Source organism: Malania oleifera, chromosome 6 (genome assembly GCF_029873635.1).
Source record: "Malania oleifera isolate guangnan ecotype guangnan chromosome 6, ASM2987363v1, whole genome shotgun sequence".
Classification (NCBI taxonomy): domain Eukaryota; kingdom Viridiplantae; phylum Streptophyta; class Magnoliopsida; order Santalales; family Ximeniaceae; genus Malania; species Malania oleifera.
The window spans coordinates 57925485-57943880 of record NC_080422.1 but is presented as its reverse complement, the minus strand read 5'-3'; the positions used below and the strand labels follow the sequence as shown (position 1 = coordinate 57943880).

General features: G+C 37.1%; 1 protein-coding gene across 2 annotated transcripts in view; it reads left to right on the top strand.

Moving 5' to 3' along the window:
• The first annotated feature begins 1196 nt into the window (after positions 1–1196).
• LOC131157513 (uncharacterized) overlaps positions 1197–18396 on the top strand; it is a 29648-nt gene continuing 12448 nt past the window's right edge. For both annotated transcript variants that reach the window (XR_009137278.1, XM_058111730.1), the window contains exons 1-7: positions 1197–4634; positions 4736–4840; positions 5007–5159; positions 11368–11531; positions 11716–11863; positions 12219–12341; positions 12482–12569. Coding sequence is in view for 1 of the 2 variants with exons in the window: in XM_058111730.1 (XP_057967713.1) it covers positions 2064–4634; positions 4736–4840; positions 5007–5159; positions 11368–11531; positions 11716–11863; positions 12219–12341; positions 12482–12569 (3352 nt within the window). In the remaining variant the exon portion in view is untranslated. The remainder of the gene's footprint in view (positions 4635–4735; positions 4841–5006; positions 5160–11367; positions 11532–11715; positions 11864–12218; positions 12342–12481; positions 12570–18396) is intronic.

Here is an 18396-nt window from a genome sequence, read left to right as displayed (position 1 = left end):
GTGAACTATAAGAAAGAGTGAAACTATCAGCCTGTATGAGAATAAAAAGAATATAATAGTTGTAGTACACTATTCTCAACGTAGTACAATCATAATACAAAGACAAGCATAGAATATAACACAACATAAGCTTTTTTTGTATTTAGGATCAGATCTAATGAAAGGATTTTCTTAGAATAATAGCCCAACTCAACTTTGTAATGGAATAACTCTTAAATAATCTTGGTAACAAATCTCAACTCTTTTGCTATCTTTTGCGAAAAACTAAAAATTAGGTTTTATGGTTTTTAGTTGTTTTGCTAATTATGTTGTCATAAATTTTAATATCTAGAAATAGTTCTTTTGGATCAAATCATTTATTTTATACGCTTTTAAATTAAAACTAAAAAAAATGATTATATGAATTTAATATAACTGAATAAAATATACATAAATTTTAAAAATAATAACAAAACCAATCACAAAATATTTTTATTATTTTTTAATTGACATGACCAATAAAATTTTTATTGTAAAGTAAATTTTGAAAGTATGAGAATTAAGTAAAATAATTAAAATAATTTTTATTTTTTATGAAAATGAGTATTTTTAATTAATTTTTTAAATTTATTTTAGATTCATAAATATTAATCAAATAGGTAGCTAGTTTTTGAATTTTAATTTCTGTTTTTGTTTTTTGGCTTCGTTTCTATAATCTGCCTTAGAAAACAAAATCTTGAAGTGAATGAGAAATGAAGAATGAGTTTGAATGTAAATTTGAATGTATATTTTCATGTATGCAATCATGAAACTGTTGGTTTTTTTTTTTTTTTTTGGGGTTTACCAAATGATAGAAGTTATACATCATATGAATTTCGCCCAACCACTCGTAGGCGTGTGAACATCAAATTATTAATAAAATATAAAATTAATTAATGTATTTTTATCTCATGCATAGATGTCCATGGGATTTTAATGCAATTTTTGAGAGAAAGAGAAGAGAGATGAAGGAAGCGAGTGCGCGTGGCATTGGCTGTGGAGCGGAGTCTCAACCTAATACGGAATTCGAAGGATGCGGTTAAGAAACAACGCGCCGCCTACCCTCCTAGCCGTCAGCTTCCAATTGAAAACTGCCACGTTAGGGAAGGTTGTGCAGATGACGCTAAGGCTCGTCAGCTTCCCCGAGATCGGTATATGATGTTGACGCGTTGAATATTGCGCGTGCCATTTCTCAACCCTGGTGGAGATAATTAGATGCTGCGACACAAAGAAAGGAGGAAGCGACACGTGGAGAGATACCTGGCAGCCAGGCCTCGCATCTTGCAACCGCGACAGAGGAGAGAGGAACGAGAGAGAGAGTAGCGAGAAGAGAGAGAGAGAGAGTGCAGAGACGGGTTGATGGCGGTCCTTCTCCTATCATCGTCACCAGCATCTTCTTCTTCTTCTTCTTCTTATTCTTAGTCTTTTCACAGAGCCTTGTACTCTCTCTTACTTTTTTTCTCTAGTTTTGTCTCTTTTCTTTCTCTCTCTTAAATTGCTTGTTTTTAGCTCGATCACTAGCTCATCGACAGAGAGAGAGAGGGCATAAGCGATAAGTGACTGGAATATTCCCCGAATTTCTGTAATTGTGAAGGCATTTTGATGGTTTTGGATTTTGAATTGGCTATTCCCCGAATTTCTGTAATTGTGAAGGCATTTTGATGGTTTTGAATTTTGAATTGGCTTTCATTGGAATCGCCATTTCAGGTACCCCTTTAATATCGAGGGTTTGGTTTTCTCGTTTAATTAATGAAATGATTGATTTTGGGCTAGAATTTCGACTGTAAATTGAGAATTTGGGGATCCTGGTTGCAGCTTTACGGGGCTGAAATGTTTATTTAATTTTTAATTTATTTGATATTGTTTGGGTTTTCATGATTGATTAGAAGGGTAGCAATGGCTGTTGTTGGGAAGTGTAAAGATTTATGGCACTATTTGTAGATTTTCAGATGGAGAATGAAATTACTTCGTTTATCAATCTCCAAGGAATTGTTTGTGCTTTGGGGATTGGGAGCGAAGAACTTGTGGGCTATATGATATGAGTCATGCTCATGTGTAATAAAGGAATTGCATGCCCGAGCGAGTCTTTCCTGCACTCTGATAATCCAATTTACCGGGAACAGCCGTATCAAAGTCTTTTAGAGATGGATAGCCCTTCGTCAGCCCTCGCCTCAGCCCCTAGCTCAAACCCCGGTTCTAATGATGAAAATCCACGCGTTAAATTTTTGTGTAGTTTCTCTGGTAGCATAATGCCTCGACCCCAGGATGGAAAGCTTAGGTATGTCGGTGGAGAGACGCGGATTGTGAGCTTGCCTCGGGATGTTAGCTATGAAGAGTTGATGGTGAGGATGAGGGAGCTTTACGACGGAGCAACGCTGTTGAAGTATCAGCAGCCTGATGAGGATCTTGATGCTTTGGTGTCAGTTGTGAACGATGATGACGTGACCAACATGATGGAGGAGTATGATAAATTGGGCTCAGGAGATGGATTCACTAGGCTTAGGATTTTCTTATTTTCACATCCCGACCAAGATGCTTCTTCACACTTTATTGATGCGGATGAAAGGGATTCAGAAAGGAGGTATGTCGATGCTTTGAACAGCCTTAACGATGTATCTGATTTTAGGAAGCAGCAGCAGACTGAGTCCTCCATAATGAGTTCAGTAGATGAAGTCCATATGGCAGAACAGTTCTTTAATCAGGTAAGTCTTGAGGGTAGCATCCACAATCAGAGGAATTGTGAGATGCCCATCCTACAGTACAACCTGCGTCACCTAACAATTCCTCATATGGGATCTGGACAGCACCAACAGTCTGTTTCGCAGAGGTATAATGAAATGGAGGCACCATGGAGTCCTGCATACTATTCCCCTAGGCATCAAGGTCACCATGATCCACGACCATTGCCTGAGTTTCCATCTTCACCTTCTTCTGCTCGATTCCGTATGCCATTTGGGGAGCTGTCAGATAAAATGCCAGAAGAATATACGCGGCAGCAAGTGAATCAGCAGTCCCAATATGACCACCCACCTCAATTTTCAGAGAATGTAGTATGGTTGCCATCTGGACCTGTATCTGGTGATAAGGCAGGTTTTCCAGGTAATATACTTCATGGGCCTCATGGCTCCAATGTCTTTGATGGGAATAGTATCTGCGAGCACTGCCGGATGACTTTCCAAAGAAATCAAGGTTATCCTGATTCCCACTGGAAGCATGGGGGAGAACACATACCTCTGGAGCAATCTAACATGGGAAATGTTCACCAGGCAACCAATTCTTGTGCTGAATGCCCCTCAAATAGGGAATCTTTCCTGAATACAGATCCAAAATTGCACCATGGTATTTACTCAAAAGAACAAAATGATCCTCGATCGGTATATAATGAAACTCACAGTCATGAAAGAGGATGGGTTCTACAGCAGTTGAATCCTCGGGCTGAGGAAGCAAGGGCACATATATCTGGAGCTGGGAGATTGGCTGATCACTATGTTGTGGATGGTCCTGGCATGACATTCCCACTTGGGCATGGAAATTTATCTGATGGCCATCATGTATCCTCAAATTATGTCCATCATGAAGATCCACGATACATCCGAGCTGGACCTGAACCAGGGAGTGAAGTGTTTCGTGACCCAGTTGTGGCTTCCGGATCACACATTTCCATTCCTCATGAAGAACATGGGGTTCGATATGGAAATATGCCTTATGCTTATGGGACAGATAATATATTGCAAGTATCACATGGACATGTACCTGCACATGCTCTCTGGAGAAATGTTCAGAATCCAATGCATGGTGCTCCTTATGAAGCATCAAATTCATCCCAGCAAGCAAATGGTACAGTTAATTCAGGATTGCTTAGGGGTACAGTGGAGGGTAGTCCAAGGTTCTGTATAGGGGTAGATAATCAAAATCCTTGGGTTGAGTCATCGCCCAAAATAGTAGGCTTTGATGGGTCTGCTGTTCCAGAGTACTCTTACGGTCATGCTTTGAAATTGAACCCTGGCACTCTTGGCCAAGGAAACAAACACCCATTTGGTCCAGACCCCATTCAGTCCCAAACCGACTTGATAAACCTTGTTCCTAGTGCAGAACCTATCCAGCGTCCAAATCTATCTTCAACCCAAATAGATGATAAACTAGTTTCTTCAACCGTTTCTGGTTACAATCTGGAGTCCAAAACTGATGTCAACATTACTGAAGCAGTGAAGAGAGGTGATAAGACTATTTTTGCCGAAGCAAAAGGAACAAAGCATGTAGAAACTTTTGGAGGAACCCATATGCCAAACAGCTCCTGTCTAAGGAGAGACGAGATGTCAGATAACAAATCTGGGGTAGAATCTCTAGACCCTGTAAATTCTAACTGCTTGAGACTTCCAGAAGGGCGTCGTGATGTTATGAAACTGGATGAATGTGATCATTCTGCTTCTGTAGAAAATTCTAAACTGTCAGATAACCATTTGAGTGTTATACCTGAATTGATAGCTTCAGTCAAGAGGGCAGCATTAGAAGGTGTTGAGGAGGGGGGTGCTCAAGTTCAAGAAAATCCCGATGCTGTTCCCCTGGAAGTGTCAGCCACCAAAGAAGTTGCTGCCTTAGATGAAATAGAAACTTCTGTAAGAAATAACTTTATTTTTCTCGAAAAGGATTTTAATATTTTATTTCATATATATATATATATATATTGTATATATTAAAATTCCCTTTCGTCCCGTAGAATACCAATGGGGAGTCAGAGTTGGATTCTGAAAATGATAATCTAGACACTTCCAAGATTGAGCCAACAAAGGCTGAGGAAGAAGCTATTGCTAAGGGATTACAGGTTCAATGTTTACACCTTCTCTTCCATCATTAATAGACCTATGATGTATATCCAGAGGGTGCATGACTCTATCTGCTTCTTTTTTTTGTTCTCCTCTTAAGATTTTTTTTTTTTTCTTAATTTTCTTCTTACGCAACTTATGTTTCAATTTTTTTTTTTTGTTTAGACAATAAAAAATGATGATCTAGAGGAGATTCGAGAATTAGGTTCTGGTACGTATGGGGCAGTCTACCATGGAAAGTGGAAGGGCTCTGATGTAGCAATAAAGAGAATCAAAGCTAGCTGCTTTGCTGGGAGACCTTCCGAAAGAGAACGTTTGGTAATCTTTTTTATCCTTTTTTCTGCTCTTTCGTTTCTGTATGCTAGCATTGATCATGATTATTGTTTTCCTTCCCTATCTTTCAAGTAACACAATATTCTTAAAATGCTTTTAATCTGGCAGTTAAGATTTTTTCATTTTTTTGTATTGAGACTGCTCATTAAATAGGAAACCAGAGATATGGTAGTAAAAGAAAATACTTTTTTATGATTTTTAAAGAATAATGAAAAAAATGCATATGATTAACCTGGTTGTATAAACATCATGTATACGTACCCCTTAATAGAATGGAGCCAAAAAATTGACGTTTACTTGACGTGGCATGGTCTCTACTCCTTCCCATGCATGTTCCTAAAATATTTTGGACCTATGCTCTTCTTACAACCTATTTTCTTATCAATAGGATGTCCTCAAGTGTTTTAGGAGGGCAAATTCCCTTTTCCATGGTGTATCCATAAACATCCATGTTCTCTGTTGCGCCTCGTTTCTTTGGTGCACATGTTTTGTTCTTGTTCTGCATGCTGGCCAAGACAAGTTATCTCTTCATGTTGTTAAAACTGTCGTTGCTAGGTACTTGAGAACTTAGAAATGATATAGATGTTTCCCAAACTTGTAGGAAATATGTTAGTGCCAATGTCACCTTTCTTTAGGGGACATCCTATTTCTCTAGTGCCTGGTCCTCCTTGGATCAATTTATTTTGATTCCACCAACAATTTATGCCCCTCTCCTGTCTTGCTCCTCTTGTTCCTACCCTTATTTCTCTCAAGAAATCTTCTACCCCACTTCCAAATCCATTAGCTACCTGGGGAAACAATTGAAGTTTTATGATTCGAAGGAAAGCAAGCAAAGACTTTACTACCACCATGCAAGCACATCTTCTACCCATCACTGTTTTGCCTTCTAGCTTTAGAGATCAATTCCAATGTGATTTGGATTTTCCCATTGCTCACTGAAAAGGTACTTGAACATGTGCTTAAAAATCCTAGTTTTTTATCCTATTGCTCATTATGTTTCAATTTTTCACCTTCCTAGTCCTACACACACTTTTCCCTTATCTATTTCTTTAGTTTCTATCCCTTCTTCGCATGTTGAAGCACTTGCTAACCTTGGGTGGAAGCATGCAATGGATGTACAAATAGATGCCTTGACCACTCTAGGGACATGGGACTTGGTGGATTTTCCTCCTGGTAAAGATAGATGTTGTTGAGTCTACACCATCAAATATCTTCCTGAATGCCCTATTATGCTTAAGGCTTGGTTGGTTGGCAAGAGATATATTGAAACATATGGTATTGATTATTTTGAGACCTTCTCTTGCATTGCTTGACCAAATTCTGTCCATGTATTAATTTTATTGGCAGTCAGTCTTGATTAGCTCTCATTGTCAGATGGATGTGAAGAATGCCTTCTTGTACGGAGATTTGTAGGAGTAAGTATGCATGGAGCAACCTCTTAGGTATGTTGCTCAGTGGGAGGATGGTAAAGTATGGAGGTTGCATATGGCTATTTATGGTATTAAGCAGTCTCCTCGAGTCTGGTTTGACAAATTCAGTGTTGTAGTCTCTGCGTTTGGCTTTATCCAGTGCTCCTTTGATAATTCGTTTCTTGTTTGCAAAATGGAGACAAGTGTGGTACTTTTAGTAGTTTTTGTTGAGGATATCATCATCAGTGGCAGCGACCAGAGCAGGATTGTAGATGTTAAGCAGTGTCAAGCAAAATTTCAAATCAGGGACTTAGGTATTCTGTGTTGCTTTCTTGTATTTAGATTATATGGCATTGTAAGGGGTTGAATCTATCTTAGTGAAAAGATACGTTGGGCCTGCTAAGTGAGATTGGTTTGTTGGGAGCTAAACCAGTTGATGCTCCTATGGATCCCAATGTGAAGTTGTCTGGTGATGCTGGATGGGACTTTGATGACAGAAAATGATATAGGGATTTGGTTGGCAAGTTGATCCACTTGGCATATCTTTTGCAGTGGGGGTGGTGAGTCAATTTATGGGAAATCCCAAAAAACCACATTGGGATGCTGTTTGCAGGATTCTGCAGTATCTCGAAGCCTTTCCCAGCAAAGGGTTGATATAGAAATGTGATAGAAATTGTGAGATGTGATACTCAGATGCAGATTGGGTTGGATCTGTTGATGATTAAAGGCTTACTATTGGAAATTGTGCATTTGTTGGAGGCCATCACATTAAGAAACAAACTACTGTTGCAAGATGTAAGATGTGCTGAAAGGGAATAGAGAGCTATGGCTCACACTGCAGGTGAGCTTATGTGGCTATATTCTCTTATGTTAGAGATGAGATTCTTGGTAATAAAGCCAATGATATGTTTTGCGATAATAAAGATGCCGTTTATATTGCTAGGAGTCTAGCGTTTCTTAAGAGGACAAAGCACATAGAAGTTGACTGTCATTTTTTGAGGGATGCTGTGTTGTTGAAGGTCGTGAGGACTCTCTTTGTGAAATCTGTGTATCAATTAGGCGATGTTTTTACAAAGCCATTTTTTAAGCCCACCTTGTCTAATGCTTGTTGAAAGCTGGGGTTAGGTGATATTTATACATCTCCAGCTTGAGGCGGAGTGTTAAAAGAGAATATGTTATTTTATTAATGGGTGTATTTTTGTTCTTTAGACTTCATTATTGTTAATAATATATTCGAGGGCAGGCCTGGAGCTGTATGTAGTCTCCAGGAAACTGCTGCTCAGTTTTTTTTTGCTATCTTTTTCTTGTCTTCTCTTCTTTCCTTCTCTTCTTTCCTTCATCTCTAACTTTACAGCATTTAAATTGTAGTAGTATATTCCATTTTTTCTTTAATTTTTTAGATTGTTATGTGCAATCAAGTAAGCAAAGTGAAGTAGAAATGGCCTTTAGTCTATGGTAATAGTGATGCAGGACCAAAGTCTTCACAAAGATGTGGAGAACCTAATTCAATTCATATTCATAGAACCAATAGAACACCTTACAGTTAGATATATACATATAGGACCAATAGACTTTGGGCTTAAGTAAAAACCCTAGTCACTGATTTCCTCAATTAATTATACCCTAGTAAATCTAACTGAAAAATTGCAATAACTTCCACTAAAAAAATTCCAAAATTCAAAATTTTTCTGCAATTCCTGAACTTAGGCTTTTTGGCTGTATTTATTTATTCCATTCTCTAAAAAGTTTGGCCTCAAGTTTATAACATTTGAAGGATTAAGAATCAAGGAATCAAGTAGGTTTGTAGATCAGCAACACAATGTATCAGGCTCCAAACTAAATAGGACTGCATGTCCAGCAAGTCAGAAGGAAAATTTCTTGGAAATAATAGATTCCAAATATGCAATCTCATGTATGTCTTTGATTTTAAATTGAATATATTTTGTCCTCTATGAGTGGCTTACCCTTCAGAATTTCCTTGCCCACAAGTGTTTTGATGAATTCAATTGGTTTTGCATGTACTTCCTTGGCTTTGGAGTCTCTCATCATAACTGGTTGGAGAGGGCAGCATTCCCTGATTTTGCTATAAAGTTCTATCTTTATTGTTGTACCCTTTCTTTTCCTTTGTGCTGCTGTTGCCACCATTGTCTGCTTGTGTAAATCTTCAATCTTTCTGTGACTCTCCTAAACCATAGGAGAAGGAGACAAAACTGGTTTGAGGTATATGATGCATGGGCGCATTGTCTTCTGTGGAGGGGCATGGTAAGCAATCACTGGTTTATCATATGCAATTCGATGTTTTCCTTAGTGTATTGAAGCAAACCAAAGATGATATTTGGACCGATGTCTTCCACAGTTTGGAGTCCAAGTGTTACTATTTAGGCATGATCAGGAACTTCATCAGTTTCTCCAAGTATTAGATGTGAATTTCATCAGTTTTCGAAGTATAGAAGCATGCTGTTTTTCCCTGCTGAAGTTAATGGCTAGCTAAGTTTGCTTGGATGGGGAGCAAGCCGGCTTGAACTGTGTTGAGTGGGCAGGCTAATGGATTAAGAAAAGAAAATAATGTCAAATTGTATAAGTTGGTTTTATCGTTGGCAAGGTCGGTTAGGGCCTGGAGGTGGGTTTTAAGTGAGGTTGAAAGTGGATTGGGTCTTGCAACCATGGAGAGCTCAATAATGAGTGGAGGTTTGAAGTATCTGTGCACAATGATGTGGTGGCTGGAACTTGACAAATTTGGGTGACAGGGTTGACCACTGGCAAAGATCAGCTGCTTCAAAACTGGAGGGAACGTAAGGATAGGAGAGAGGGAGAGAGACAAGATTAGGGATTCAAAGTTCAATCAATTGCATAAACTGAATGTTTTAAATACAATCCATGTACTTGTATTAGACAAAGGCTAATAATTAAGAACGAAACCAAAAACTATTAAATAGTTCCAAAAACAATAATGCAACTAGGCATGACAAAATCAACCCATACCCATCTTAGTTAAACGGGTTGTGGTAAAGTGGTAAACCCATTTAATTATATGGATACATATGGGTCTTAATTGCTGACCCCAATGTTTTTGAAGGGGATACATCTGGATTTTTGAATATCCTTTTAACTAGGCCTCACAATCTCATTAAAAAAAGAATGTGACGTCCACAAGGATTCCACACCATTTGTTTGTGTGGGGGGGGGGGGGGGTTAAGGAGGACATGATTTATGCAATCTTACCTCAATATCTGGAGAGAATGTTTTTGTGATTTGAACATCTGACTTTCAGGTTTGACGTAATACATTACCATTGAGTAAAACCTAATGTTCTCTCTCATTTCCTGGAAATGTTTCTCCTTCCTGGTCAGTAGATTCTCTTTGATCCAAGCCCATTAATTGAGGTGAAGGCAATCTTGATTGTGAGGGAAGGAGGTTGGGGGTACTTCACCAAAGAAGAGATGTGGGACTGATTGACACGAAGAAAATTGCAGGAAAATAAAGAAAACAAAGAAAAGAACAAGGAAAATTAGATGTGAAATAAGAGAAAATTAAAGGGGAAAGGGAAAATTGAGGTAAAAAGGCAAAAACTCAATTGGGGTTTTTCAATTCCAATGAGAAGCTGTCCACAAACATTTCAGGATGGACCCTTTATATGTGTTTTTCTTCTAAAAATTAGATAAAATGAAAATTGTAAACAATGTCAAATTCCTGAAAATGGAAAATTACAAAATAAAATCTGAACAACAAAATCCAAAATTGCACTTGCAGCAATGGTAAACATGAAAATCTTGCTGAGTGTGATCCTCATCAAGAAGACAACCAGAAATTGCAGCAATTAAGAAATATTTTGATACCTATGGATCCTCAAGTGATTGTCTAAAGAGGAGGCAATCTTAGCCCAACAATGGAGAGTGCAGGAGGGCCGAATGATGAGAACAATATCCTGTACTTGATGTGTACATTTTTGTTGGTTCATTCAGGGCTGATGGGAAGGGTAAATGTTTGTTTTGTGGACCTATAGCATTGAAAGGATCACTTTATTCGTCTCTTCATTGAGGGAAAATTTTTTATGCTTCTTGGATGAATTAGAGCAAGATGAATTTGTGTTTGTGGCAGCATCCTCCTAGTTAAAGGGGCTAAATTCTTTAGTCATTTACAGGATTTGTCTATCTTCTGTTGTCTTTTTTTCATTTTTTTGGGGGTGGAGGGATTGTTGGAGCATGGCGTTTTGGGGTTCATTCTGATATTCTTTTGTTTGTTTTTATTTTCTTTTGGGATTTTAGTTTGATACAGGTGTGATATAATGATTGTATATTGTGATATAATTTGGAGTTGATGTAATGGAATTTTCTTTTTGGTTTATTGGGAGAAATTGAGTTTGACCAGACAGGGTGGAGACTTTGTTGTTCATCTCTTTTTTCCTGATTTTGGTAGAAACAAGGATGCTGTAGCATTATGGAAATGTGCATTTTCTGCATTGCTGTGGGGTTTATGGTTGAAATGTAATGCACTTATATTTTCTGGGATGAAGCTGAATATTTTTTTTATGGGATAAGATTCATTACTTAACGTTCTAGTGTGTTGGTTCTGGGTGCTTTAAAGGAAGTGAAATTCTCTGACATCCGATGGGATTGGCTATCTTTGTTGGTTTGATCGATGTTTTCTTCCTTTGTATTTTTTTACTTTTTTTCTGTTTAGGAGGATTTTTTATTCTCCTTTTTGTACATTCTTCCTTGAATGAAATCATCTTATTCTGTCATTAATAAATAGACAAAATAAAATAAAATTTTTTGTTGTTGCAGATTGCAGATTTCTGGAAGGAGGCTCTGATTTTGAGTTCACTTCATCATCCAAATGTTGTTTCTTTCTATGGTATAGTTCGTGATGGACCTGATGGATCTTTAGCAACTGTTACAGAATTCATGGTTAATGGATCTCTAAAACAGTTTTTGCAGAAAAAAGACAGGTAACAATTTTGATGGCTATCTGAAGAGTTTGCATTTTTTGATTGTAGTTGTTTTATTGCTCCTGGACATATGCTTCCAATGGAAGTGCTTGTTCCTACAGTATAAACTAAGCATTCATTGACATTTGAATGTTGACAATTTTTGTACTCATTAAATGTTTGATGATGTTGTGGCATTGAACAGAACGATCGATCGTCGTAAGAGACTCATCATAGCTATGGATGCTGCATTTGGAATGGAGTATTTACATGGGAAAAACATTGTACATTTTGACCTGAAATGTGAAAATTTGTTAGTAAATATGAGAGATCCGCATCGACCAGTGTGTAAGGTATGCTCCAATAAACATCTTACAGAATCTGGTTAAAAATGTACTTTTTCCTGTAATTTTTCTTGTACTCAATTTCTTTTTTGGTATTTATATGCCATTCTCTTTCATCATTCTTTGGCTTAAAAGTTTATATATAAGCTTCTTAAACATTCTGAATTCTGTGCCATTATCCTCTAAACTTTATCTAGTCCACATTGAAATATTGGTGAGATTTCAGCTAATGATTGAGCTTTGTGAGTCTTGTTCTCTGGTCATATCTGTTACACAATTTTCTCTTTTTACCTGATACAATGTAAGTATCATGTAAAAGGAACTAGAACTTGATTGCTCACCAAATGTATGCACATTATTGTAGATTGGTGATCTGGGCTTGTCAAAGGTGAAACAGCACACTTTAGTCTCAGGAGGTGTTCGGGGAACTTTACCCTGGATGGCACCTGAGCTGCTTAGTGGGAAAAGTAACATGGTGACAGAAAAGGTAAAGAATACTGTTGGCATCCATCTTAAAATTTTATGTCCTATTAATTTTTTCTGAGGTCTTTTTTAGGGTGTTGCTTAAATTTTTTTATCTTTCTTTTTATTAATTCTTTCTAAATAATTTGATTTGGTGGGTTGCAGATCGATGTTTACTCATTTGGAATTGTTATGTGGGAATTGCTCACAGGGGAGGAACCTTATGCTGATATGCACTGTGCTTCCATAATTGGTAGGCGACATACTGTTATTATCTTTTTCATTTTCAATTGAAATTACTTCAATTCTCCCCATTTCTATTGCATGATATGTTATTTTCTATTTTATTGCCATGATCTCTTAAGAAAATATATGGCTGGGTTCCAGAAGAGATTCCCCTTAGCTTCTCTTCTAGACATGCTGTGTTGAGTGGCACTGGCACTGCTAGGCTGACTTTTTATTTGTGCTCATTGCATGCGCTGGGGAGGTTGTTGAATAATTGGGTAAAATGGAAGACCTGGCATCAATGATAGGTCTCTCCCTCTATTTATAATATATGTCAAGTACAATGCCAATGACCATAATACCCTTGCCAATGACCATAATACCCTTAATTCAACACTTATGAACATAACTCTTTATCACATAATAATAGTGCTAATATGCTCCTAGTTTGTTATAAATGAATTTCACACGAGCACCTCCGAAGCCTTTAGTGAATAAATCTGCAAGCTGAAACTCAGACTTCACATAAGCGGTTGTAATGAGCTTTTGTAAAAGTTTCTCTGGAATAAAGTGGCAATCAACTTCCATGTGCTTTATCTGCCCATGAAAGACTAGGTTGGAGGCAATATAAATAGCAACTCGATTATCACACATCAACTTCATAGGCTGAGAACGTGGAAACTTAGTTCTTTCAACATTTTCTTCAAATAAACAAGTTTCAAATGTAGTGTGCACAGTACTGGACCTGGCCACCATAGTATTTTTCTTATTTTTCCAAGACACCAAATTATCACCGACAAAGATACAGTAGTTGGTTGTGGATCTTTGGTCTGAAGGTGACTCAACCCAATCTGCATCTGTATATCCTTGAATATGAGTGTGGCTTGATCCTGATATAAGAGACCTCTCCCTAGTGCACCTTTGAGATATTTCAAAATGCGAAGTACTACATCCAATGGGGAATCGAGAAATTGGCTTAGTACATTTGTTGCGAAGGATATGTTTGGTCGAGTGACTATAAGATAATTTAACTTTCCAACAAGTCTTCGATAGTCGTGGGGCAATAAATCACCCATATTTGGTAATAACTTACTATTGGGATCCATGGGTGTATCAATATGTTTGGATCCCAACCGCCCCATCTCATCAGAAAGATCAAGAACATATTTCCTCTATGACAAGACAGTTCTTGTACAAGATCTCGATACTTCTATACCCAAGAAGTACTTCAATGGTCCCAAATTCTTTGAAACTTTGTCTGCAAGGAACACTTAAGGATTTGAATACCTTGATCATCATCACTAGTAATCACAATATCATCCTTATACACTATAAGTAGAATCCTTTCGGATGGAGTATGACAATGAAATACAAAATGATCTATTGCGCACTGTTAAAGGCTAAACTCAAGTACTGCAGTACTGAAGCAACCAAACCATGCCCTTGGAGATTGTTTTAAACCATATAGTGATTTTTTGAGTCGACACACTAAGCATAACTCCCCCTAAGCAACAAACTTAGGTGGTTGCTCCATATAGACCTCTTCCTGAAGATCATCACGTGGGAAAGCATTCTTCACATCTAATTGGTGTAGAGGCCTATGATAGGAGGTGGCTAAGGAGATGAACAAACATATTGAGGCGAGTTTGGCTATAGGGGAGAATGTGTTGGAATAGTCCATGCCATACACCTGAGTATAGCCCTTAGCAACAGGGCGGGCCTTCAGTTGAGCCTAGCAACCATCTAGATTAACCTTCACAGTGTACACCCAATGACAACCAATCATGAACTTATTAGGAGAAGACGTACCAAGTCCCAACTATCATCATCTTGTAGACCACACTTCTCTTCTATCATCGCATTTCTCCACCCAAAATGGGGCAAAGCTTGAGAAATAGATTTTATTAGAGCAACATAAGACAAAAGTACTAAAAAAAAAAGTAATATAAGGGTGAAAAGAAATCATAACAAACAAAATTAGAGATTGTGTATTGGGTACAACTATGTTTGGGTACTACGTTTACCTTTCCAAATGGGCAGATCAACATTTTTGGAAATAGGATTATCTAACGAGGGAACTAGGATGCACATAATGTCATAATTTTTTCACACACAGCCGGTCCCAAGCCCAGGTAAAGGAGGAGGGTTGCGTTAGGTAGCTAACAGCCAGTGTAAAATTTGTCAGATCACTATGATATTAATCCTTACCGAATATTTGCTGTGGCGTCCCCTACGAGTGACCCATTGCACTTGTACAACCTGAGTGTAGCGAAAAGTGGGAAAGGGTGGGCTAGGTCGTCGCCCCAAAGCGACGGGTTGTGTCGGCGCTCGGGTACGGTGTCAAATATGTGAGGGTTATTGCATCATTCTGGATGTGAGCAGGTAAAACGTTAGTTTAGGAAACTAGGATTAGATTAGCAACTTGGAATACAGGGACACTTACAGGTAAAAGCATGGAAATTGTGGCTATAATGATTAGAAAAAGAACTAATATAATATGCCTTCAAAAACTAAGTGGGTGGGGAGAAAGTTAGAGAAATTGATAAATCAGGATTTAAATTTTAGTACACTAGAAAAGAAAAATATAAGAATGGAGTTGGAATTATTATAGCCAAAAACTTAAAAGATAGTGTTGATGTATATAAAGTAGGGGATAAAATTATAAAAATCAAGATGGTATTAGTACAAGAGATAATAAACACTATTAGTCCTTGTGCTCCTCAAGTCGGCGTAGCAGAAAATCTTAAGAGACAATTTTGGGAAGATATGGATCAGGGATTGAGAAAATATTTATAAGAGGAGATCTGAATGGACACGTTGGAAGGGATAATAAAAATTATGAGAGAATGCATAGAGGATATGGATATGGAAACACAAATGAGCCTAGGGAGATGATCATAGACTTCGCTTTATCAAGTGATTTTAGTATAATGAATACTTGCTTTAAGAAGAGAGAAGAACACTTAATAACCTTTAAAAGTGGACAAAATAGAAGTCAAATAGATTTTTTACTTTTTTTAACTAGGAGGGTAGATCGTTAATTATGCTAGGATTGTAAAGTTATTCCAGGTGAAAGCCTAATCACACAACATAGAGTCTTAGTGTTAGATATATGTATTAAAAAATGGAAGAAAAAGTATAAAATAAACCAGTGTAAGAGAACTAGGTGGTGGAATTTAAAAGGAGAAAATATAATAAAATTTAAAGATAAAATGATCGAAGATGGGGATTGGACTATAGAGGATGAGATAGATACAAATACCCTTTGGAGTAGATTAGCTAGCTTTATTAAAAAGATAGCAAAAGAGATTTTAGCTGAATCAAGGGTAAGATTCTCGAATAGCAAAGAAAGTTGGTGGTGGGATAAAGATGTACAAAAAGCCGTAAAGACAAAAAGAATTTGGTATAAAACGTGACAAAAATGTAAAAACATGGATAACTTTGAAAAGTATAAGGAGGCAAGAAAAGATGCAAAAAGGGCCATTAGTGAAGCTAAATACAGATCATTTAATAGTTTGTATGATAGATTCGATACAAAATAAGGGGAAAGAGATATATTTAAACTTGCTAAAGTTAGAGAAAGGAAGAGTAAGGACTTAGGAAATATGAAATGTATAAAAAGTAAGGATGATATTGTCTTAGTTAAAGACGAAGGCATTAAAGAAAGATGGCGAAGTTACTTTCGTAAGTTGTTTAATGAAAACCAAATAGAAGACTTAAATTTAGAATTGTCAAATGAGGAAAAGACTAAAAGTATGAGATTTATTCACAAAATTAGAGTTAACGAAGTTAAGTTTGCGCTAAAAAAGATGAAAAATGGGAAAGTTATAGGACCAGATAACATCCCAATTGAAGTTTGGAAATGCTTAGGTGATAACGGAATTATATGGTTAACTAATTTATTTAATACAATTATAAAAACTAAGAAAATGGCAGATGAATTGAGGAAAAATACTTTAATACCTATATACACATATAAATGAGATATTCAAAATTGTAATAACTATCGTGGAATTAAACTTATGTGCCATACGATGAAACTTTGGGAAAGGGTAGTTGAACAAAGATTAATGTTAGAAATGAAGGTCTCAGAAAATCAATTTGGTTTTATGTATGGGAGATCTACCATAGAAGCTATATATCTTTTAAGAAGATTAATGGAAAAGTTTAGGGAAGAGAAGAGGGACTTGCATATGATATTTATTAACGTAGAAAAAGCATATGATGATACCTAGGGAAGTTCTATGGTGGGTTTTTGAAAAAAAAGGTATATGTAGTAGGTATATTGATGTCATTAAGGATATGCATGATGGAGTAATGACTAGTGTAAGGACTAGAGATGGAGAAACTAGAGAATTTCCAATCACCGCAGGTGTATATCAAGGATCTGCTTTGAGCCCTTATCTTTTTGCTTTAGTGATGGACCAACTGACTAAGAGTATTCAAAGGGAGGTTCCATGGTGTATTTTGTTTGCAGATGATATTGTATTATTTGATGAAATTAGGGACGGAGTAGAGGCTGAGTTAGAATTATGGAGAGAAGCTTTGGAATCTAGAGGCTCAAGGATAAGTAGAAATAAGATAGAATATATGAAATGTAATTTTAGTATTGGTAGGAGGTATATTGGAGACAAAGTTAAACTTGATGATGAAGAAATAAATAGCACTTGTAGATTTTGATACCTTGGATATATTATGCAAGCTAAAGGAGAAATTGAAGATGATGTAATGCATAGAGTTAAAGCAGGTTGGGTAAAATGGATAAGTGCTTCAAGTGTGTTCTGTGATCGTAGAATACCCTTAAAATTAAAAAGGAAGTTTTATAGGACAGTTATAAGACCAGCTATGCTATATGGATCAGAATGTTGGGCGACGAAGAAACAGAATGTCCAAAAAATAAAAGTTGCCGGGATGAGAATGCTTAGATGGATGAGTGATATAACATTGAAAGATAAATAAGGAATGAACATATTCGCGGTACGTTATGTGTAGCTCCTACAGAAGATTAGATAAGGGAGGGACGACTCAGATGGTATGGACACTTGCAATGTAGGCCACATAGTGCGCCAGTTGATGTAGGATAGGAAAGGGTGACTTAGTCCTACTGATTTAACCCTCCCAAGCAAGCATACACACTCAAAACACTTTAAATTAAGAATTCTATTATCCAAACATAAACACAATAAATCATGCTATATATTTTACATGTTTAAGGATTTTGAAAAAGTGTATGATGCTGTTTAGAGATGAGTCCTAAGAATTCTTTCACAAAGGAATCAAGTTAAATGCGGAAAGACGCTATTTCAATATTTCAAGAATAAAGTTCTATGTCTAGCTAGCTATATTCCCAGAATTGATTTAAAGCTAGCAAGTATCAATATTGCAATCTATGGATTCAAAGGACTTAGTAAATATGGAATTTCAGATTTCCAGCAAAGGCTTACAATATAAAATAAGGGTTCAAATAAATGTTGAGATTACCAAGAGAGTTGTTTGGATGATTTTGACGCATTTCAACACAAGGCTTAGACCACACCAAAAAATTCCTTGGAACAAGCTTTGAAACACCGAGACGAACGCAGCAATGTAATGGAGGGGAAGTGGCCGTGTGGGGGGTATTTTGGTGTGGCCATGTGGATGCGTTGGTGGATAGTTAGAACTCGTCTGAAGTTCTTCATGAACACTTTGAAATATGGATATGTATGCAGCAAATGAAATGATGGATTGGTGGCCTTGGGGGTGTAACTTGGTGATGGCTGTGCGGGTGATGGAGGGAAGTAGTGAAAGTGGGATAGGGATGGAGTCGCTGGATTGAATAGTGGTCTCTCACCACCTAATCTCCGAGGAGAACGACG